The sequence below is a fragment of the Carya illinoinensis genome, chromosome 2, assembly GCF_018687715.1.
Source record: "Carya illinoinensis cultivar Pawnee chromosome 2, C.illinoinensisPawnee_v1, whole genome shotgun sequence".
Taxonomy (NCBI): Eukaryota; Viridiplantae; Streptophyta; class Magnoliopsida; order Fagales; family Juglandaceae; genus Carya; species Carya illinoinensis.
In genome coordinates this window covers 6,591,922-6,617,352 of record NC_056753.1, presented here as the reverse complement: position 1 = coordinate 6,617,352, position 25,431 = coordinate 6,591,922, and the positions used below count along the sequence as shown (strand labels likewise).

The following is a 25,431-nucleotide window of genomic DNA, read 5'->3' as shown; positions in this document are numbered from 1 at the left end:
TCATTAAAGAGTTTTTAAAACTATATAAGCACTTTTTAAAATTCCTATCGCAACCCCAAATAGACCCTTAATATATTTGTTTTGAAAATTTGAAAAAGTTGTATTATGAGATTAGATGAGTTGAGATCAACTCCTTATCCAAACATGGCAGTCTATTGCATATGAGAAAGTACGTGTACTAAAATCAATGTTTCATATATAGTTATCATATAAAAATCCTATTAATTGTCAAACTTGGGGGGCAAAGATTAATAATAGTGAATGACAATAAAATCTACTTTGATGAGGGACAATGGTGGGGATATATTCTTTTAGCAAAATCTTGTAAGAGTTTGCTCTATAAATCAGATATATAGATTTATTTGCCAAGAAAAAAAAAAAAAAGGAAGAAAAGATTGTGTTTAGTAGTGAAAAAAATAATTTACTTGTTCCATTCAAGAGCACCCGAAAAATACTACTCTTCATTCTACATTTTATCATCAATTTGATAGAAGATATTAAAATTAATGATGCAAAACTATTAAAATATAAAAATGAATAATAAAATCTATTTCTTTCTATCAGTTTAAGTTTTTGGACTAAATGTCGATTTCACAAAAACATAGTATCTCTAATTCTCGGAGAACTTTTCATGATGAAATCATTCACGATGGGCAATATGGTTGCATGCCATTCAAATGGGAATCAAATTTAGAAATATTCTAACTCAGCTGCAAATTGCTAGAGAATCAAGAACTATACAATACTCAATGATCAACCACACAAGAAAGGTGAACAAAGAGAATCAATTAATGATGAATATTACTTTGGCCTCAGTACCAAAACAAAAGACAAGCAGTGATTTATCTACCTCATCACTACTTTTCTTCATTCCGACCAGTCTATCATCAGTGACACAGCAATGACTCCTTTTGATCCCTAACTATACAGAACTCATCACTAAATTTTAAGATTCCACTAAAACTTTTAACAAAATATAACTCTGTATCTAGAAAAAGAGTGTTCATAAAGACTAAACATAAACCAAAAAGCATAATCCATGTCACATTTTGACATTCCCCAAAGTCAACCAGCATTGTTGGTCACCCAGTTGGGAAGCATAAAGGTCGCCGGCAAGTTGTCGGAGAAGTAGTCTCCCACTTCCGGACCGACTATCCCCTCCAAACCCGCGAAGAAATCATCGCTGAGAGCCACATCCGAGATCCCAAACTCATCTTCTTCTTCCTCCTCCTCCACCAGATCTTCTCCCTCTTCCCTGCTATCTTCCTTGCTGTCGATGGTTGTACTCTGGGGCAAAGCAAGCTCGTCTTCCATGGAGTTTGCCGGCGATGAGGGCTTGGCTGAGTTGGGTCTTTTGGAGTCCCCGGCTGTGACAGTTTGGGTAGTCAAGGGCTTCTGGCGTGTGGATCCGGCGAGTGAGTTTCGGTGCGTTGGGGCAGGGTGGTTGTGCTCACCTGTGTACGTGACTATGAACATTCCTGGGTCGGATCTGTTCCTCTCCACTTGTTTCCTGGCCAAGCATCCCTTCGAGCTGCTACATCTGTAATAGCCCCTATTATTCAAAGGGAAAAGAGTAACAGGTTAAAATCATAATTAAAATTTCTAACGAACAACTTTGTGATAAATATGAGGGAGATTTGAGACACCAACCTCGGATATGGGGAACCTTTGATGGGTTTTTGGCCATATTTACGCCAAGCCCAGATGTCTGAAGAAAGACCTTCTGCCGGTACTTGGCAAACTTTCTTAAGCAGGTTCTTCCTGAAATAGATAGGAAAGTCTAGTGATTATCAATCACATAGCATATTTTACAAAATGGGGGAGTTCATAGATAAGTGCCAATCCGAAATCAGGTATTGAAAAATGAGAATTTTCACAAATCTCTGTTCATTTTTGTTCCTGATTAATATCAAAATAGGGCTAAATTACCTTCTTTTGGACCTCGGATTGGTCCCAGAACATGCTTGAGACTGCTTAGGCTGTTGTTGTTGTTGCTGCTGCTGCTGTGTTTTGGCCTTGGATGACGCAGAGAAAGAGGAAAGGGGAGAGATCAAGGGTGAGATGGGTGAGGTTTGTGGAGAGAGAGGCTGGGATTTGGGGAAGAAAGGCTTGTAAAGTTCATGCAATTCCTCAGAAACATGCGTTGCTTCAAAAGGATCTGGGAATGAGAAAGGCCTGCCTACATCTTCACCACCAAAAGAAGAAATCCCAGAATCAGAATGAAAACTTCCCAAAAAAGAAGCAGCAGTGATGGTGGAGGAGGAGGAGGAGGAGGTAGCGCTGGTGGAGGCACAGCCTCTGACAACAGCTTGGAGATCCCAATCTTCTTCCATAGCCTAGACAAAGTCTGGTGAATCTGTACCTTTGTCTCTCTTACCACTGTTTGATGGAAGAGAGAGAAAGAGAAAGAGAACAAAGCGCTGACTTTTGGTGGGGAGAGATATGGAAAGAACGAAAGAGAAGACGACAAGAGGGAAATGTGGGGGGGAAGAATTACACAAACGCATGTATATATAGAGAGAGATTGAAGAAAAGGTGAGCGTTGATTGTCACAAGGGCTAGAGAGAGAGAGATAGAGTAGGCAATTTGGCATCTCTATGCATCCTAGCTAGCTAGCTTATCTTTAAAATGCTATCTCCTTCTTTGATCTTAAACATTTAAAAACCGGCTTAGGGGTTGACTCATGAAAATGTCAAAAGGGACGGGTGGGCGTTTGGGGGCTCTTCTGGACTTTTACGAGGAAAATTTGTCCCACACGCTCTTTCAACCTCCCGTCAGCTGTCTCGACAAAGAGAGAGACAAGAAGAAGATGATAGAGTGGAAGAGGTCACGGAATTTGAGGGTGCCCTCATCAAAATCATTAGATTCTTGACTCTGTGGGTGGTAAGTAGAAGACTACGTGCCGTCACGCGCGGCTTCCAACGTGCTCGAATCATCTTTTTTTTTTTTTTTTTTTTTTCTAATTTCCTTTTATTTTCAAATGATCTTGTAATTAGGTCTAATGTTGAGTTTTTCACGCGAAATGATTGGTTCGATTCTGGGTTCACGTTCACCAAAATAATAATAATAATTAAATACTATTATGGAAGAAATAAACATCTCAATTTTGAATCAATTTTGGACCCAATCAGTTACATTCCATTTCCATTTTAAGTTTCTATATATGGTTAATTTATTTCTTTGATGAGAATTTCAAAATGTGTTTATTTCGAGTTTACATGGACTATAAAGTCGTGGTCCAATCACAAAAGAGGATGTAGCTCAAGGATGGATCTCGATAAGATCATTTACCTTTTTCTTTGTTGTTTTTTTATTTTATTTATTTTATTCACTTTTTTAAAGAAAAATCTAGTTGCAAGCATAATTGTGTACTAATCTGCGTACTAATTTAATGTGATTAGTCAAAAAATAGATTTTATTGAAAACAATGTTAATTTAAATTTTAAATATAAAGGAATCAGTATTAGTATGTAAATTAGTACGCGAGTTTATTTGTATGTAGCAAAACTCATTTTTCAATACCCTTACACATCTTTTAAAAAAGATTCACAACATTATTCAAAAACATTTCCTTAATTATTTAGTAAAAAAAATTATCGGAACTCATTTGTCGAAACAAGTAGCATTATTCTAGACTATAACAAGGTTTTGAATTTTGATTCCATAAATATGGTATAGATTGAAGTTTCTTGCATAAATTTGTATCTAATATTTTTAATTTCGCGCTATGTATATCCATATAAAAATGATAATATTCAAACTCATTATTTATATTTTATACCTATTTATATTATTAATTAATATTATTTTTCATTTTAAATTTTGACATATCCAATCACATCAATCGATATGTCTAATTTAAATAAATTTTTTTTTATTTAATAAATCATTTAAATTATAATACATCAGTAGTTATGATTATGAATGAGAAAATCATCTTACCAATTTTATTGTGTTATTATAAAGGAAGAAATATTTGGTTAATCCCTAAGAAAAATTTCCTTATTGTCGAGAATTCAACTTGCATTTGCTTTATTGGCAACAAATTATTAAAAGAATCAAAATCTATATCAATCAAATTATATATAATTTAGGTTTTGAAGTAACCCTAACCTAAAATGGGAATCCCTTAATTAATTAATTCCATTAATACCTCACTAAGATCAAACCCATTTGGGAAAGAAATCAATCCCTCTTCATCTAACCGATTTATATATATATATATATATATAACATATATCCTTTATTGATATAACATGTTTATGAGTTGAAGAATCTTTATTAGTCGATCCATGGATCATTTACAAGTACGTTTATCGACTCACCAAACACATTATTGATGTTGCAGTCTAATTAGCTTATTTTGAATTTAAAAATATTTGTATTTAAAAGTTTGTTACAACTGCTTTAAATTTCATAATAAGTGGTGTGTTTACAAGTCTACTTGCAAATAACATAATAAGTGATGTTTATAACTACGTAACGCCTAATAAATCAATCCAACCTTTTTTTTTTTTAACTTATAATACAACATCAAGTCATGTCAGTTTATGAGCTTATTTTTATATAATCTTATTGTCCAAATGACTAACATAAGAAGGGAGTGAATTGAGTTATATTTAAAAAATTAACTATTATAAACCAAATACACAATATAAAATAAAATACGAAATAGCAATAAATATAAAGAGTAAAGGTAAGAGAGAAACAAACTCACTATGTTAAAGAGGTTAGGCTCCACTGCCTACATCCTCGCCTTAAGCTACCACTTAAGGATACTCAAATTTACTATTCAACCTCCTTTAGGTGGAGATAAAAATCTATTACACCTTTGAACAATAACGCTACAAAAGATCTATGTAGAACACCCTCTACACTTACAATCACCTTACACATGGTGATTCAACTATTCCCTGTGTAGAACACTTTCTACAACCACAAGGGTTATACACATCATTTTACTGATACAAAAGCTGATAGTGGATAGATTATCAAAAAATACTCATCAATGAGTGAAATAAGAACAATACAGCCAAACTATATCTCTCTCAAAATGAACAAGGTTTAACTCAATACTTAGATAATAAAGAATGAAAGTCTTGAATGAATGTTGTATGTTCTTGGTGTTGTGAATGTGAAACTCTCAGATAATCTATTTATAGGCATATGAAACTTCATATTCAAATTTAAAAAGATTCACATGTCAAAGACAACATCATTCACTTTTCAAAAATTTCAAACTTAATCTTTTTACTTTTTGCATATGAAAAAAGGAGCACACTTTACTTTTTAAAATTTTCAAACAAAATCATCTACTTTTTACATGAATTAAAAAGAGTATCAATCACTTTAGAAAATATTCAAATAAAGCATGTACATGTGAAAGATGACAATCAATTATTTTTAATATTTTCAAAGTTTAAACATATAATCATGTCATGCATATGTGAAAAATGACAATAAATCATCTTTCAAAATTTTCAAATTTAATTTTCAAAATATTCATGCACATGTCGAAAATGTATTTTAATGTTTTATGATAAAATATTAATTTTGAGTTTTAATTCTAATTTTACATTTTTAAGAGATTTACAATATTACTTTATGATTTTAATGTGAATTGGTTCCCTTCTTACTCGTGCTTGATTCATTGATGTGTTTGACTCTTTTATGTAGACAATTTGAGTTTGAAACTCCTTTATTCTTTGAATTTATTTGTTATCATCAAAATCTATATGTAAATATATAATTATACGAAACTTAAAATCTTAAGTTTAAAAAATCTCTAATTTATAGGTAAAGAATTTTTCTTAAAATAAAAAGTAAGCATAGAACAAGTACTTATAAGCTTAAATATAAGAAATGACACTTATAATCGTGAGTGTTGTACAAGTATCACATAATTATTTTAAAATAAATAAATAAATATTATACTTAGAATTAATTTTTTAATAATAAATTTTATTTTTTTAAAAACGATATTACACAACATTTGCTAACTTCATACGCATCACCATACACATCACTCGCTTAAATACACGTAGGTGGGCGGCACGAGGCTTTGAAGTAGAAGCGTGTGGGGACACTGACATTACATGGGTGCAAGTCTGCAGTTTGGTTTGGGTTGACAAATCCATCCGTACCCACGTGGTCTTTTGATGTTGAGCTCTCCTCCTTTTTGGACCTTTTATCGAGCAATTTGTTCCATCGGCCTGCCCAATGCATATGTATTTCTTAGTAAATATTAATGATACATATCCACAATTACTTTTATACTTTTTTATATAATTATATTTTAATTTAAAGATATTTCTATAAAAATATATTATTTTTATAAATTATTTTATAAAAATACTCATAATTTAAAACATAATTATGTAAATAATTGTATACGTATCATTGTCGATTCTTTTACTTAATATTCCACTCAAATTATTATTATTTTTTATAAGCAAACGTTGATATAAAAACTTAGATTCGATTCATGTAACAAGAAGAGTTGCAAGCACTTATAGTCAAATTATTATTAAAAAGGGGATTAATTCATGAGTTTCAACATAAAACCTCATTAAAAATATAACAAGAGATTAAAGAAAACTTGAACTTTACTACCTTGTATGTTGTAGATTATACTGCAAAATTGGTCACTAAACTTTCCTTTCGATAAAAGAGTATGTCAGTACCAATTTTTAACAAGAGAATTGTTACATACATAAAAAGATTATATAAAATAAATCTATAAAATGATGTGATCTCATAGAATCTATTAAATTTATTTTATAATAAAAATAATTTTATAATCTGACGTATCATATCATGTCACATCAATTTATAAATTTATTTATATAATTATTTTATATCTAAAGTATTTCCCTTACAATAAAAGAATAAAAGCATGAGGATAACAGATAAGGACAAAATGAAAGTTCGCAGGCATAGACTTTTAATTGCCCATAGAATCCTTCCATCAAGTTGTAGTTTATTGTGATTATAATAAAATATCTTGAAAATAATGGTCTTGGATAGAGGCAGATCAAGTTGCTGTCAGTTAATGTAGCAGTTGAAAATATTATTAAAATAATAACTAAATGTCAAACTTTCATTCTTGGATGAAGGCATGCCCAATGCATGCTACAGTACCTAAAAAAAGAAAAAAAAGAAAAAAAAAAAAAGAGTTGGCAATCACATTCTTTGAAGATTACAACAAACACATATAAGGTTGCCCTAATTTCCACAACAAATTCAAATGATTAAACAAGAAATATGTTTCATAATTGACATTATAAATAGTGCTTGTTATACATGTTATGAGCAATTATTATTCATCTCATTATGAGATTCCAAACATGATTGCAATTCTTGGATTTTCTTCCTCTTCTTCTTTTTGTTTTGAAAAAAAGGGTTATTTAAGATGTGGAATAAGTTCTAATGATACCCATCTTAACTACCTGTTGGAAATATCAAATAGTGAAAATAAAAAGAATTAGTGGAAAAATAAAGAGGCGGCTAAAGATTTTAACTGTGATGATACCAAATAATAGTTGTCTGGTTTGATTTTGACTCAATCTACTGAAATGGCCAAAACAAGTCAATTCAAGGGGAAAAGACCAAATAAACTTATCGCGACCATTCTCAACAAGGATTTGATCTATTATTTTTCATTTTTTGAATATATCTCTAATTGTGTCATGTCTTATGTGTTAAAACGTAAATGTAGATAGTAAAATCTACATCTTATTATCAAGTTAAACGTTGTGCATAATTGGTCACATGGTATGAGTGCATAGACCTAGAATTCGAATCTAGACTCCACACTTAAAACAAAAGAAAAGATTTAACAAAAAGAAATATCCTCCTACCAAAGACAAAACTTTGGTTATCTTCGATTATTACTCTTAAAGTCCTCCAGCCAAATGAACACATGGCACAGTAAATTTACAAAAAGAATATGAAACATATCAATGTATACTGTCTCTAATATGTTTTATATATATATATATATATATATATTTCCCCTTGAATTCACAAGGCATGGAAGGGAAGCACCTGACCATTGTTAGGTGTGTCCATAAATAGAAATACAAATAAAATTTCTTCAAGATAAAATGAAACGTACTTCCATATTGTTGTTTTTGTGTTCGTGTTTGCGAATGAATTGATTGAGTTGAATGCAAAACCAGTCCTAAATATCTTTTTTAGTACCGATGCTGCATCTAAAAATGTCGTTGAAGAAATGAGTATTCCAAGTCCAGAATTGGGCCACAACCACAGCCTATGGCACAAACCGCCATATTCAAACGCTTTTTCTCTATTCTTTTCTCTGCACTTTCTAACGTATTGTGATTTGTGGTTGATGGAGAGTTGTCAGGCACTTTTGGCATTGGATTGGGTTTTGATTTGTTTGTTGGTTGGTCGGTGGAGATCTTTGATTCTTTTACACGTGACAGCCCCATCGTAGACGAACCAATTGTTTGAGAGATTTAGTTCAGTTTCCAACTGGTTTGAGTCAAACATTTACACAAACAGCAAAACCCCTTTTCGAAAACTGTTTCTAGTTAAGGGATTTGGTATGGACCAAAACAAGCAAGTTATTGCCTCTAGGCTTATTTTTGGGTCGATTGAGATATGTGAAAAAGATGTGGGATGGTGAATCCCACGAAATATATAGTGGTCTTTGTAGGGTCTTCAACGTCTGAGCACTCGTATGATCTTACTATTCGTAAAAAAATTTATGCAGAGAGAGAGAGAGAGATAGGGATGATGAAGTGGCCTCTTCTTGGAGAGAAATTATGGTGGGTTTGGCACAACACGAGGACATGCAAGTGATAAGGATACATTGGCTATCAGAAAAGATAGCAATCTACAACCAACCCACCACCCACTATATTTCATCAATCAATCTCTCTTTCAATCCAATCTCACTGAGAGAGAGAGAGAGAGAGAGAGAGAGAGCACTTTCTAGTGGGAGAAAGAAAGATGCCACACTAGCTAAAAATAGGACGCCACCCACCACAACTACAGGCATAATCCATGTGTCCATGTCAAATGGCTAAACTTGAGTGTTTCATCGTCCCTCTCCCCCATTTGTGATCCATGGACTAGATAGTAGACACATATGTGCATTTTGGACCTTCTTTTGTGCGTCCTCCATCATTGAAGAGTAGAGACTTTTCGTTCCCTTTTTGTATACTCACAATAATTCAAATTTTATGTTGTGTAAAAAGGTGAATATCTACAAGAATTGTGAACGAAATTGAATTGCAGCCGATCGCATAACTTCAATTTCTTCAAGAATAATTATGCGGGCTTGTAGAGGTAGAATCTCACATTTTCTGCAGTCAAACGGGAATATCCACTTCTAACAAGTATGGAATGTCTTTCTTTATAATAATTTAAAAAAAAAAAACAAGTATGGAACATAAAGAAATGAGAAAATACTATTTATCATCTGAAGCCATCTTTGGAGATGATAAAAGGATAATGATTAAAAAGTTTACGAATCTAATTTTTGTAGGGAAAACAAAAAAAAATCGATAGGCATGTGCAACAAATCTTCCTTATTTCTACAATCCTTGCAGATTGACTGCATTTTCAGAAGATGAGATATTCCACGCCCCTAATCCAAACAATATTGGATGAGATACTTCCCCCAGGAGCAAAATACCAGATAATTTAAAGCACAAACAAGCCGTGTCAAAAGAATAGCAGGAAAAAAAGAAAGAATCACATTGTCACAAATTGTATTGGAGCCGCATATATGCACTAAACCACTGGTACTTTTAGATATATACGGGCGACACTACTTGGGTTTGTTTCATTATTCATACCCGAAAGATCATTTACAAGGGCACACACCTGACATGAAATTTCCTTTTTCTGAACTGTCACATGCAAGTGGTCTCCTATTCATACCTTCAAAATTATACACTCCAAAGAAAGGGGGCATAATTCTATTGTATCCAATTTTTCTGTCAAAAAGTATGAGATCACCAGCCATGTCAATAATGCAATCTTCAACTGGTTTTCAAACTCAGTCCTGCTGCCACCAAATCAAAATACAACTTGAGAAGCAGTTCCTTCAGCTTAGTAACAGCTCAATGTGAAGTATTCAAGGAAATTTGGAGGCCATATATAAGTCGGCATGCCACGTCCGTATCAACTAGAGCTTGGCCACAAGGAACTAAGTCTGGCTGCAAGTTTTGCACTCTTGTAGTCTTCTCTAAGTTGGATGAACCTAATATGGCAGATAAATCAAATCTCTGATGTAAAGAACATCAAAAAGTTAAAACAAAAAATGAATTTGAATGTGTAAAACTTGTTCTTGTTAAATGTGTTGACGTGAATGCATTTCCTTCCTGGATGTGCTTGTAAGAGAAGGGGAAAAAAAAAAACTCTACTTTCTCACCATTAGTAAACCATCCTTGGTATTTCATGAAGAGGAATTCAATATTCTTGTAGAAATATATAAAATTATTCTTAATGCATTTCAGTGGATCTGTATCGTACAAAAATGTGATCCAACATGTTCTTACTAATTACCTTTGTGCATCTTTCCGTATACCGGGGCTACCCTCAAACAGAGTTGAGAGGCTTTCAGGAGCAACAATGAAGACATTGGCCATGCTGAATCCAAAATTTCATCAATAAGTTGACACAAAATAAAATAAAATTGAAAATCTAGCAAAACTTAGCAGCTTACATGCCCAACAATTCAAATTTTTCATCAACAGAAGGAGCATTGAAACTGCGGACAAATTCTCCATACTCAGTAATATCACGCTTCAGTCTCAGTCCTCCACTGCAAAAAGTTAAAACACAAACACACACACAAATAAGGACAAGATATCTCGAATTATTCCATTAAGTTCCAATGAGAACAAGAAACGACAAGTTTATATAGAAAGAATGCAACAAAAACCACAAGAAATTGCATAGCTCACTAAACAAATAGTCCACAAAGGAAAACATTAACAACATCAAATTCTTGGGAGATTAGAAGAAGACAGACTAGAAAGCAACCCACATAATCAGATATCAAAAATAAAATCACATATCTGAGTCACTACAACTTCCAGGGAGACTATCATATAACTGAAAAGAGAACTGTAAAAATATAACTTGAGAAAGAGAGAGAGTTGTTACTTGTTACTATTTATTTTTAAGAGGTAATACTTTACCATTTTGATTAATTTTTTTCTTCGATTTCTTTGTTGACAAAGGTTTTCATCCTCTTTAGATAATCAAGTATTTCAAGTATTACTAAATACAGGACTAAACTTCTTCCAACATCCGCATACAATAAACTAAAAGAAGTAACTTCCCTCATGAAAGGAAGCTACAGTTTATACTTATAAAAAAGAAAGAGAAAAAAAAGTAAGGAAGCCGCAGTTTATAATCAGGACGCAAACAACAATTTGCCATGTCATACACAACTCTCTCTCTCTCGTAAAAGGAAGCTGCAGTTTATAATCCGAATGCAAACTAAAATTTTCCATATCATGGACATCTTTCAAATACAACAGGGTATAAAACATCAGGGCCAGGCCAGTTACCTGGGATTAAAAGTGAATTTCTGCCAATGATTAAGCAGCCCTTTATGCAAGCGGATTCCCTAAGACAAAAAAAAAAAAAAAAAAAGGGAAAAGAAATAAGGCATCCAATTCAAATACAAATGAAAATAATACTCCACCATATTTACCAATTCAAATTTTGCTATCTCCCGCCACACAAAAGAAATGAAGAAAATGAATATAATAAATCCCAAAATAAAGACTACTGAAAATTGACCAACAAGGTGGATACTTTTTTTTTTTTTTAAATATCCATGGGTGTCCGGGCCAGCTTGCGTGCACCTCGACTAATCCCACGGATCCCTAAAGTTAACGGCCAGGTAAACCTCCACTGGCCTTAAGGGGACTCAAACTGGTGACCATTGGGGAGCAAACCCAAGGCCTGACCAACTGAGCTACTCCTTAGGGTTCCAACAAGATGGATACTTTGCCTTAAATCTGCATTACCAGCATGCTGTGAAGAAATGTAATAGCTGAAAGCATTCATTTTTTTCCGAATCCAAGGCAACATAACATTTATATCTAAACTCAGTATATTTATTCATCATGGAAAAACAATATTATCACAAATTACTTATAAAAAAAATTATCACAAAATTATCTGATTTTACACCTGTGACAACTTCTACACATACTTTTTTTTTAATGACTAATTTCTTCACATACTACCATGCAAATCACAAATATTTACTTCACCAGATGCATGCTTGAACTCAATTCGAACACAATTACCCAGGCCAGCATAAATTGAAAAGAGAATCAGGGGACTGAAGTCATGGATTCATATAAATAAAGGGCAATCTAAAAAATTTTACCAATTCACTTAGGAACGCTTGTTTGTTGAGACCATCAAGTGCAGTGAATGCAGACTCAAGCACACGGGAAAGATATGCCACCACTCTAGCCATGAGAAATGGAAAAATTAGTCAATTCCAGAACATCATGACAATCAAATGTATTTATTTAAATTCTGTAACAGATGGAGGCCCAGAGTCGCATAATAAGGAGTCATCACCGAATGACAAGCATAATAAGGGAAAAAGTAAAAACAAGCTCACTTCTGGGAAAAAGTTAAAAACAAGCCCAGAGTTGTAATATCCCAGTCTGACATGGAAAAAAGGAATAACTCTCATAGAGTGGGTAAGTTATAAAGGTACTCCTAGGCACTAGGTCCCACATTGGCTACTTACTAGGTGAAACTGGACTTTATAAGTGATTCCAAGAAGTTCAAATTGACCAGATTTTTTTGGGGGTTATAAAATAGAAGCAGCTTTTCTATGGGTTGTTACTTATGGTATCAAAGGTACCTAGTAAGACCGGCCATGTGAAACTGGAGCACTATATGACGTGACAATGACGAGCACATCAGAGATTTAACAGGGAATTTGCAACACCTGAGTCCCACATTAAGAAAAAGGATAACTCACGTGGAGTGGGTAAATTATACAGGTAGTATTGATCCTCAGTTACTTCATCGCAAGATTGCATGAGCATAATGGAGTGATTATTTTAACCGGGTTGGATTCGCAGGTCATGCCCAGAAGAATTGTAGATCTTTTTTCCTGGAGTGGGTTAGGTGACAGCCCACAAATCAAAGCAGTGTGAAAGATGGTTCCTACTTGCCTCACTTGGGTTGTACTTTTTACACTTTTCAATAAAGATTCCTTACTTACAAAAATAAAAATTATAAAGGTATCAAGTTTTTAATGAAAGTTTTACTTACTATTGAAAAAAAAAAACAGTTAGAAAGGTAGTCATAGGTGCTAAGTCTCATATTGACAACTTACTGGGTGAAACTGGGCTATATAAGCGGTTCTCGCGAAGCTATAAAGTGGCTAATCTTTTTGGAATTATATATAATATGACTAACACTTTCCCTAGATCATTTACAAGTCCTGCCAATCTCTAGTGTTCCAAACCACATTATCAAGAGGGAGGAAGGTTCAGTGGCCTGGTAGAGAAAATAAGACAAGGACGAAGAAAATCTCAATGCCATGGACAATGAGGTTGCACCACAAACTCCTTTCCTACAACTATTGGCAATTAACTTGAGAGAGAGTGAAAATAGAGAAGGGGGTGAAAATGAAAAGCAAGCCCTAATCAACGTGGGCATACTTTTGAAGTATTAAGAACTCTATAAAAATGCGCAATCTAAAAAGGGTGAGATATAAATCCATCCCCTCCCCAAAACCGCATCAACAAGGAAGACCCATTCTATTTGGGGCACAAGAAGCCAAATTTCCATCCTAAAAAATAAATGAAAATATCCACTATTTGAATAATATAGAAAAAATTACTCCCATCCATGCCATTTCCAGAAACATTAATTTAGAATACAAGTTCCATGTTTTTCAGAAGGATATACCTTGTGCAGGCATTTGTAGGTCGATGATCAGGAGCGATTCCATCATCAGGTGACCGGTAATCCGTTGACTTTTGTTCAGATGAAAGCAGTCGCTCTACCTGCAAAGTAGGAGATCCCATCATCAAGTAATCCATTCATCAAGGACTCCTGCCTAGTTACCTGCTACTTTGCAATTGAATCTATATAAATGATTTTACATAGTCAGTAAATGACCTCAGCCATCACAGTTTCGATGCATTGTTGAAGCCCTTTATAAGCAGCAGTCTCTGCACTGGACATAGCAGTTGCCATTTCTTCACATGAAGCAGCATGTGCACCATCTACAGGCAGCAATAGGCGAGAAATAGAATTCGCAAAATACTGCAGGTAATGTGCAAATCATTAGTTTTCAATTATATCACTCCATTATATTGTGCACAATACTTACAGCAATTAAATAACATAACCCAACATACTTGCTGAACTATAGCCACACTACTACCGCAACGTTGTACAGCAACCATGAAAGATCTGAAACTGCTTTCACCAGCAGCAGCAGCAGCTTCTGCCTACACATCAACCAACCACTCTTATGCTGGGTTAACTATATTCCACTTTACACAGAATAATTTCCAAATATAGCTCACAATGCGCACACACAGTTTGGAATGCATAAATAGGTAGTGTGATCAGGGAATTACAGCAGATGCAGCTGCAGCAGCCACCCTTCTACTAACAATTGTTCCCAGCACAAACCTTTCCCTCAAATTAGCAGCTTCAGTCAGGCTTTCTCTTGCCCGTTCAAGCCCTTCCGTGATGTATTGACTAACCTGCAGAAGGGAAATTCTGAATACCCATGACATAAATCCAGTGAATACCTCACACATCATTTAACAACTTACATGGTCAAGTAGGCAAGTGAAAACCGCTTTTACATTGGTTGCAAGAGTAGCAGGCTGTAAAATGTTAAAATCCAATTAGAAAACTGGAGAAATATATGAAACTTTAAATCCAAAAAAGTTTGTAGTTTTTTCCTTTTGTTTGTTTTAAAGTGTTCAGCTCAATTTTTATGGGAATCAAACCCTAGAGAACATTTAATTCCCAAGCATTCTATTTCATGATGCATGGCATGTCATTGTACGTTGGATTTATTTTTATTGTTATTACTATTCTTATTACTATTATTAGAATGCCAAAGAATAATGGTAGTTAAAATATTTTTTTATAATTAAGTAAAAATTATTATAACTATTCTCATTCGGCATCCTAATCTGATCTTAGCCTAAAGACATCTATTATCAGCTCAGACACTAACTCGCCTAGCCTCACAGTATGGAGATGAGGATTAACACCAATCAAAAGTAGAAAAGAGTCTCACAAATTTGATCTAGCTTAAATTGCATCTCCACCTCCCCATTATGAATGGGATGGAAGGTGAAGTTGCAACCCATTCTGGATGTGTGGAAATTACCAATATAAAAATAAATTAGTAGAGAAGATCCCATCCACTTGCTGAGACAAACAACTGGTAAAGGTTGCCAAGAGAACCAATAATTTGTTGGGTGGTTGCAAACCACTATTCCTATTAATGTAGCTTCTATTATTCTATCTTTCCACCCATCCATTATGTCTACTTCCTTTTTGGTTCATAACGGTCTTTTGATTTCATTCTCTTGATTGGACACATGAAAAAACCATTGAATTATCCAAAATTTCAGTTAAATCAATGGAACTTGGAAAATGCATAATGTAATATCCTGGATTGGATTGAGTATAGGAAGGTGGAGGAAGGTGGTAAATGGGGGATCCCACATTGCTTGGGATAGAGAAGTTTTGGCCCTTAATAATGATTTCAAGGGGCTTCAGTTATAACAATGACGGGTCATTTTGGAGTATGGGCCCATATGGCTTGGGCCTTCCTTGGATAATTACAAATGGTATCAAAGCCAAATCCAAACAAAAGTGTAGGACTTGAGCTGTGCAACCTATATGATGGAATGGATTGTGTACAGGAAGGTGATGAATGAAATCCCACATTACCCTGAAAGGAGTTCTTGTCCATTATAATGAATTTCAAGGAACTCCAATTGTAACATTGACTCATCCTTTTGGAGTATAGGCCAGATGTGAGTTGGTCCTTCCTTGGGTTATTACACGTAGCCTCATTTCACAAATAGAAAATAGAACCGTGATAAAAGGGAAAGAACCTTCTGAAGGAGGGCATAGGGTATTGAATGGTGGAACTATAGTGGAGAACTTTCAAAGCAACTGGAGACATTTGTATGCTTTATTATTTTCTCTTCAAAGATTTTAGAAGCTACCAAGCCAAGTATTTTATCCTGAATCCTATGCACAAATGAATCACCATGTGGGATTCTCACTAATTACATCTGATATTAATTGCAGGGTCATATATCACCTGAGATGAAAATAAAGTGCATCTGGAAATTGCTTCTTCATTCCAGCGCATGAACTCTGTGACAACAGTGACAGATATTTGCTGGTGAGAAGATGCTACTGAAGCTCCTTTTGAGCGCCCAATTGTCCCAGTTGAATCAGATATCTGCTGACTTTCAGCACGCAATTCTTCCATCTGCATAGCATAAATGTTGCAGGTTTTACTTATCGAGAAAATAATCATGTTACATGGTTGTTTCCACTAAATCAAGATGAGCCTTGGAAACTTTGATCAGTAATACAAAGTAAATAAAACCTTCGCTTGATATAGTTGTCGTAGAGAGGCCTGCTCATGTTCAGGATATTCATCTTTGTGAGCAGAAAACAGAGACTCCGTGAGTCCTGAAGCAAAACAGAGAAGAGCGGCTATTAGGACATCAAAGTGAGACTTGTACATGAATCAAATAACTAAATTTTTGTGTAAAAATAAGTTCATTTGAAAGTACTTGCACTGTCATACAACTAATAACTAGTAATTCAAGATTATGTTACATTACACAATGCAGCACTTTCTGGACACGTACATTAAAAAAAGAAATGAAAGAGATCCAAGGCACTTGTTTAAATATGACCGAAAATAAACTGTACCCCCATCATTTTCACCATTATAACCCTAGGTGAAAGCCCTCACTGGATGAATCAATTAACTGAGCCAGCTAAAACTCAATAATCTGCATGGTATATTTTAGAAGGTAATGCATGTTACAGGTATCCACCAAACCGGAAGGTTTGCATACCAAACTCAGAACACCTGCAAATTTCCCCACAATTCTGCAACATAACTCACCACAATATGCTATCGAAGTTTGTTAATTCCATAGCAGGAATCCTGAGTTATGATAAGATATCAAATATTTATTAAAAAGTGCAAAGACATAGCCCAAGTACACAAGAAGTATATCTTTAACATTCTATATCAAACCACCGTTTCTATAGAGATGGGAACTTCTGATAAAAAGAAGTAATTTAAAATGCACAACGGCAGGAGCAATTCAAAATAATTCATTACCCTCAACATCTAAGTCACCACATCCCACAGCCCGCAGGTCTCTAGCAAGGTCTTGTGTCTTCTCATATGCCACTGCTAGCATTCTAAGATACTGAAGACACCAGTTAAGTACAAATTAGATAAAGACGAGTTCAACCTAGAAATGACATTAGAAGAAAAAACAAAGCCGTAGTAGTTCTACTTACTAATAGGAGTCCACCCTCTTCCATAGGAGGTAGATTCACAAGAGATGGCTTCACTAATAATTTGTCCAGGAGAGCAGTCACTCGCTGCTCCAAAACTCGCTGCATATCACATAAAACAATTACTCAATTTATGAAGTTACCAATCACTACAGTCTTTGTACATAAAAAAAGGTTCTGGAAACTAGGGGGAAAGTTCTGCCTGGATACCTGAACTAAAATTGACATAACTTCATTAGGAGAAGGAAATACAGCCATAATTGTTGCTGCTTCTTTGCGCACGGTATCTACAAGAAGAACAATAAAGCGATAACCAATCTGTTGAATAACTCACACATTTGCATTAAGATCAGTAGTAATCCTTCAAACCTGTAATTTCTTTGTACAATGAAGAAAGCCCACGGGCAACATTGCTAGGACTAGCTTGTGCACCCTGGTCCCCAAGAACCAACCTTGCGTCTGCATTCATCACTTCCACATCAATAAACATGGGACGCGTTGCCACATAATGTTGCATGGCACTTGTACCCCTATTAAACTGCATCGCAAAAGTAAACTCCTCAGATATGAGGGAAAAGAAAGAAAATAAACCCTTCTTTTATCGGTGAAGGAAGAAAATAAACCTTGTTCAGCTTCAATAAAATATCCAGATTCAGTTAAGCTAGCATATTCATTGTAATCGAAGTTCTCTACTTAAAAATGAGAGTGCATGAAACCAAAATCCCAGAAAATGAACCAACCAAGAACCATACATAAAATTGTTCAACATAGTGAAAACATGCAATCAACAATATATACAGCATGCCACGAATAATGCATTGAAAATACAAAACAAAACCTGTAATAACAAATCAAAGCTAGAAACCATAAATACTAACATAGGTGTAGAAGTTTCTCACTTCATGGAGAAGACTACCCTATATTAACGCTACGTCACTAATAAGATTAGATAACAACCTTCAAAGCACAAACTATTCTAACAGACCTATAATCAATCTCTCTACGTCTTTGAATATAACAAAATGATGAAAATGAGACACGTGAAGAAAAAGTGGGATGAGAGAAGGCAGAACTAGTTAATGAAGCCTTTGCATAGAATTGGCATGCGAGAAAGGACAGACCAAAAATCTGCATGGTGCAACCTTATGGAAGATGATTCTGTCATGTTTGAGGTGGTGCATTAGTAGAAGAATTAATGATTGGAGCATCGAGAATTGAGAGAGGAGAATGGAGGAACTTCGGGCTTTTTTTCTTAATTCTCTTTATCTTTGGATGAAGGCTCATGCATCTTCTGTTTCTAGTTTTCAGGACTTCCTAACCCTTTTTCTTTTGATGTTGAGATGCATCTCATGTATGCTCCCCCTGTACTGGGGTACCACCCTTATAGCTTTCCATTAATAAAATTATTGACTTACCAAAAAGATCTGACAAATATATTTACCTTCGATAAAATTTTAGCACATTCTGCCATTGTAGACAATTCTCTTTTCTGTGATGCTGCATCAAACCGAGCCAGCAATCTGTTCTCCAGTTCTACACAAGAATAAACATATCACTGGAAAGATGATAATTTTTTCTTTTTTTTGATAAGTGAAAGATGATAAAAACAATTACTCCATGTAAGGACTCACTAGGAATAAGTTATAGAATTATGCATTTTCCCAGAATAAATTATTAAAATGGATCCAATCTTCCCCAACTTTGAATTGGAGGGAAAAGAATTTCCAGGCCCCTGCTACTACTCCACATACATCTCTCTACAAGTTTACCAGAGAATATATCATTCACTCCCTTTATCTTTTTTATGTCATTAGAAGAATGAAATTTGAGACACAAAAACTCAACAAAGGAAGTGTGATCCTCTCAATAATACAAAAACTCAGAATACGCAACAATTGGTAGTGACACAAGCTTAAATATACAAGGCTCAAAAGTCAAGGCCAAGCATGTCAACACTCGCTTGAACTAGAACCAATTCACCTTCATATATTTTTTTGATCGGTAAACAAGATTTTATTGATCATAAGAATAGGCAAGAGCCCAAGTATACGGGTCACCTTCATATATTAAAACAGTGCAGTACTATAATGAAATATTCATCATTGTTGGAATTCTTTTCTCTAGTTATTATTATAACATACCATCTACAGATCTTATGCATGTGAAAACAACCCAAAAGTAGATAGATATATATTTTCTAGGCAAAAACATACTTGTTTCCCCCTGCCCAGATTTCTGGAAGTAGATTAACCCAACCCTTATTGTTTGGGTCAAAACACGATACTGATGTCTGTCCGCAAATCAAGGATTACATATCAAAAGAAGTAATCCACAGTTCCAAAACAATTCAAAACCACACTTTCCTAAATAATATTTCATGGCGTTTAGGCTAACAACTGGTAACATGATATGAGCAGATACATTTAGATGAAAAATCCTAAAGACCGTGCAAACACAGGTCTTTACCCAGTTAAACTTCAGACCCATGTCGCATGCCCACATCACATGGATCAGCATGACAAGAACAGAGGCATTACAAACACACACACATAAGTGAAACCAATGAGATTAACTTCCAGCTTAGATTTCAACAAAGGCTTTGTATCAAACAGCAATCAAAACATATTTAGTTTTCACTTTAAAGAGAGGGAACTTCTTAAAACTCTTATGCAGTACACAGTAATATCGTGTTAATTTTATTGATATATGAATACATCCATACTGTATAAAAGTTACCCTACCATTACAATAATCCTGCAGGTTAGCAACCGCAACTTCCAATCCTCTGCTAGCAGCTGCATTTCCCATAACTGACTGTACACCTATCCCTTGTCTTCCAATATCTTCCTCAGCAAATGACCCTAAAACCAAAAGAAGTTGAAAGTTGTTTACACAGCAGTGAAAAGCACAAAAAGGTTTCGCAGCAAAACATTACACCTTAATGAAAGAAAAGTTAAACCATTTTGAGAAAGGAAAGGAGGAGAAGCACGACTTCCTCTTGAAGAATGAGGTGGAGATACGCTTCGACATTGACAAGCCACATACTAATAAGACACAAAATTGATGTAGTTCGTAAGGGAATTAGGACAAGAACCCCCTTCTGCAAGATGAGATTTTTGCATGTCTGACATAAATCTATATAGTTAAAGGCTTGGTTTGAATAGTAAATTGAGATGAGAGTAGTTGAGACAATTTGTGAATAGTAGTGAGATATTTGAGTTGGAATGAGATGAGATAGAAATGGTTTGAGTTAAAATGTTTTATAGGGTTTTGGAAAAGGAGAAAGAAAGTTGAATAAAAATATTATAAAATTAAAATATTATTATAATATTATTTTTGTTTTGAAATTTGAAAAAGTTGAATTATTTTGTGTCTTTTTTTAAGTTTGGGAAAATTATAATAAATAGATAATGATTAGATGAAAAAGTTAAAGATTTGAAGTTGAAAAGTGTTAGTGTTTGTGGTGTTTGGATATTGAAATGAGATGAGATGAGATGAGTTGAGATGAGATGAGATAAAAGCATCTCTCTATGCAAACTAGGCCTAAGAGTCTTAGTCTCGGTGGTATGCTCCCGCTAAGTCTAAGGTAAAAACCATTGGGTGCAAACAACTTCTAGATACCATCAGAGAGAATTTCCCCCGTGAATTATCCAAGGTACATTTGCATGAAACTCCTTACTGAGGGTCTGTGCATCCCCGAGATTAATCGGGATTTTGTTACGGACACCTAGTACCAATAGAAAAAAAGAACTCTGTGAAGTTGGTCACGTGACAACTATATCTCATTTCGTTTGCCAAAACAGAAATTCAGATTCATGGTTATTACTCCCAAACTCATAATTACATCCACTCATTTGGCCCTAATTATTTTTTGATGAAGGAATCCCGTAGACTATGCAAACATGTATTTTACCCGGTTAAACCCCATACCTGTGTGACGACTCCCCATCACATGAATCAGGTAAAACATCAGTTTTCACCAATGGGACATGGCCCTGTCCCCAATTATTCCCAACAAAGGAAGACTTTAGATCATCTATTTCAGTTTATTCATAAAATCTTCTGCCTGAACATTCATTTTTCCTTAAAGTTCATGTAAAAACTCTATAATTCATCAAAAAGACTTTCCCCTCAAAAAGCACAAAAGTATCATGAGGTTTTGACAAAGATGCAAATAACAAACCAATACTCAGCATTTTAGCTTTACTAGAAATGGGCCCACCCACTATTTTGGTAGCAGGAGTTTGGAGAAAACATCATCGTGCTTACACAAATCAAAAGGCTGGCCCATGAAAATGAATGAATTATCATTTAATGTGAAAGTAAGGGGCCATCTTACGCAATTTTTGTGCAATTGAAGCAGCCTCAGCAACACGGCTGTCATCAGAAAATAGAGGGGAAAGTTCCATCAGGTCTCCTGGGCTGCCATTAAACTCCATCAAGTACTGCACAGATTAAATTAATAACAAGGAGTTAGCACATTCTAAACAAAGGATGCCATAAAGTAAGTGAACAATTGGTGGTACCTTTATGAGTTCTATTGTTTGACTAGCAGTTTCTCGCTGAGCATCTGCACTCTGACAAGAAAAATTCATATAAATGAAAACATAAAAACAGGAAAGTTGCAATGTATATGGAAAAAAATTGTATTTACTGGGTGTATCATATGACAATGAAGCATGGGAAAAGTTTACCTGCAAATGATCTCCAATCTTTGCAGCAGTCTGTCCAACGCTTGAAATACGCGAATCCAACCGAGCAAAGCTATCAAACAAGCCATCTACACCTTTTTCCAGCTGAAGAGAAAAAAGATATATCTATCATATGCAACTCGATTTTCCGATTCAAACTTGATAAATGTATTATCACTGAAGATAATGCATGCTCTTCTGTTAGCTAACCTCAGCAAGTGTCTTGCGGTGCTTAGAATCTTGGACAGAAACCTCCTTCTTGAGATTGAAGAGTCTTCCATCAATCTTCAACCAGGATGAAAAGAGGAAAAAATGAAAACCTTAACGGAGCAATAAATTAGTAGAATCCATGTTCCATAACCAAAGGTTCCAAAGCATACTTGTTTCCGAAGATCAACCAACTCCTTATAAGAATCCTTGAATAGACCCAAGAGCTTATCCACTTCTGGAAACAAAGGGGCAGCCAACTTGGTTGCATCTCCACGAAAATTTCCATTTGATAAGGCATCATTTCCACTGATGCTGCTATTATGCCCTTCTAAGAAATCGGTTTCTTCATCTTGGAATGACGGGAGAAGCCCATTCACCAAGTTTCCAAACAAAGCGTCAAATGAAAAATCCCCCTACCAGTTAGAAGCAAATATATGCATATCAGTTTCATTACGCAAATTAGAATATTAATGACCCGAACAAAAAAATGTAATACGAGCAAAACCAAGATAATAATTAATAGCCAGAAAACACTACCACAACTATATAGAAAGCGTTTCGACTTTCGAGGATTACCTTAAAGTCATCGACATCGAGAATGAGTGGGAGAGAGTTAGCAGGTGAAGATTTTGAAACTTTATCGTTTCTAATTCCATCTCTACTATCCTTCATCTAGAACAAGTAAATTTGCCGATAAAACGCATAAAAAATAAGATCAGAAATTTGAAGGTAATGAATAATGCAATTAAAGCCAAGTTGAACTACAGTTACTTGCAACAAAGATGAAGAATTCATGAGAAAAATCAAACACATGTGTCAATAAAGATAAAACAAAGCAAATAAACATTTCTTTTGGTCCGATCTCGCTGAAGAAGAAGAAAACAAAAATTAGAAGAAATGGTACCTCCGGTAGGCCCGAATGAGCGACAGAGGCACTGACAGAGGCGACGTCTGAGAGTTTGATTCTTCCTTCCGCGCTCTTGCGTTGGGTTAGATCGAGAGATTCAAGGCAGAGCGCGAGCGAGGAGAGAGACAACAGGACACTGTTCACCAGCGAAGACTACAACGAAAAGTTGAAAACAAAATAGTCAGGAAGACGATTTTAGGGCTCATATGGTTATTATGAATGAATGAGGAGGGTAAAATTGGTATTTAGAATGCCCAGACAAACCAAGCTGGACTTCTCTTTTTATAATTGAGCTTTGTTACTCATAAGCCCATACACCACACACTATATAATTTTTTTTTTTAAATTTATATTTTAAATTTTATTTAGTTTTATTCTTTTTAAAATAATAGAATTATTCTATTAATTATCTATATATTACATATTTAATAAGAGAAAAAAATTAAAAAAATAATAAAAAGAGTGTTGTATGGTGTATGAAGCTTATGAGTAGAATTTTTTTTATAATTTCCTTTCATAATTATTTTTTCTTGTGAGCGTGGCGTTTCTATCTTTAAGAAGGTAGTGTTTATTACTGATTCATGGATTAACTAACTTATCTAGAGAGTTTAATGAAGACCTCTCTTATCCATGTTCGTTAAAGCAATGTAGCATTAGAGGGAAAATTGATTTGACTCTAATTTGGAGTCTTGGACATGTTTCAAATTGATCATAATTGTCCCAATTTCAGTCAAAAGACTACAAAATCTTGTAAGCTTAAATACAATTATGTAAAGAGGCCAATGTGTAACAACATTCATATAATATTGTGTAATGTTAAATACAATCTTAGTGTGTAAACTTCATACATTACTTTTAAAAAAAGGGAGTATATTTTGAATAATTGATTTTTTTTTTACGTGAATAATAGATTTTTGCTAATGTTTTCATAGGGAGTGCATGAGACTTACAAGATCTATATAAATCATTTACCTTATGAAACTGTGTAGTAGAAGTAATCTTACGACCACAACCTATTACTATAACCCGATTTTCTCAAAAAATTAGAGTAGAAGTTTCTAGAGAATTTAATTTTGTAATCAAAGGAATTAATACATACAAAATATAGATACACACACATACAAAGGGAATTGAATAACTATTAACCTAACAGAATATTCAAGTAAAAGCCAATCTATCTCACTAAATGCCCACCCATATTGTTTAATAAGGGATGAAAAGAGTACAATCAAGATATTTTGTAAATAATCTAAGCAAGTTGATGCTAGAGGTAACATGAAGGGTTTGAGAGTTATCGCTTCAACATAGTCTCCTCTTTGTTATTCACTCTACAAAACAGAGGAGATGTGAAGGAATATTCTTCTGGTAACTTCCAGAAGGGCAAATAACAATGACCCCATATATGGCAGGGAACTTGGTTGGTGGAATGGAGGGGCTAGAAGATTTATGGGGTAACCTAAAGTTAATAGAAGAAGAGAATGAATTGATTAAGATCAACAATGGAATGGCGGATGCTGCTAGAGAAAAGGATGATAGAAGTGTAATTGGGAAAATTTGTTTGGAAAAGCAAATCGAGAAGGAGGTTTTAGCCTCTACAATGGCAAAGGTATGGAGGCTAAGCAAGCAGGCGATGTTCCAAGAAGTAGGGAGTAATGTCTTTGTGATAGCATTCAATACCCATGCGGACAAGGTGAAGGTGATGGAGGGGAGACCGTGGCTGTTTGACAACCACTTATTTATCCTCTAACTGTTTGATGGCTATTCTTAACCAAGCAAATGGGTTTTCGAAAGGGAAGTATTCTGGGTCCAGATTCACAATCTCTCAATAGTATGTATGAATAAGGAATGTGGTGAATAGATTGGAGGGACGATAGGTAATGTGCTGGAGGTGGATGTATCGGATGCTGGTGTGGCGTAGGGGAAGTTCTTACGAATGAAAGTAGAAATAACTCTCTGTAAGGTGATAACAAGGGGAAGATTTGTAAATGTGAATGGAAGTAGAGTGTGGGTTAATTTCACATATGAAAAACTGTCTCGAATGTGCTTAAAGTGTGGATGGAT

At 34.7% G+C, this 25,431-nt stretch overlaps 2 protein-coding genes across 2 annotated transcripts; both read right to left on the bottom strand.

Moving 5' to 3' along the window:
• Positions 1-771: 771 nt before the first annotated feature.
• LOC122299198 (WRKY transcription factor 22-like) lies at positions 772-2,599 on the bottom strand. Its single transcript, XM_043109262.1, has 3 exons — positions 1,930-2,599; positions 1,651-1,761; positions 772-1,552 (listed from the first exon to the last, which is right to left on the bottom strand). The coding sequence occupies exons 1-3, from the start codon at positions 2,331-2,333 to the stop codon at positions 1,066-1,068; spliced, it is 1,002 nt and encodes a 333-aa protein (XP_042965196.1). The 5' UTR covers positions 2,334-2,599; the 3' UTR covers positions 772-1,065.
• Positions 2,600-9,707: 7,108 nt separating this feature from the next.
• LOC122299190 (exocyst complex component SEC10b-like) lies at positions 9,708-23,560 on the bottom strand. Its single transcript, XM_043109249.1, has 25 exons — positions 23,368-23,560; positions 23,040-23,135; positions 22,634-22,876; positions 22,464-22,538; positions 22,257-22,358; positions 22,089-22,139; positions 21,902-22,007; positions 20,304-20,423; positions 19,004-19,095; positions 17,932-18,100; positions 17,773-17,849; positions 17,566-17,664; positions 17,381-17,471; positions 16,628-16,713; positions 16,334-16,507; positions 14,817-14,870; positions 14,616-14,744; positions 14,391-14,483; positions 14,149-14,295; positions 13,936-14,033; positions 12,386-12,470; positions 11,553-11,611; positions 10,700-10,798; positions 10,540-10,623; positions 9,708-10,234 (listed from the first exon to the last, which is right to left on the bottom strand). Exons 2-25 carry the CDS (start codon positions 23,133-23,135, stop codon positions 10,156-10,158), a joined length of 2,508 nt encoding a protein of 835 aa, XP_042965183.1. The 5' UTR covers positions 23,368-23,560; the 3' UTR covers positions 9,708-10,155.
• Positions 23,561-25,431: the final 1,871 nt, after the last annotated feature.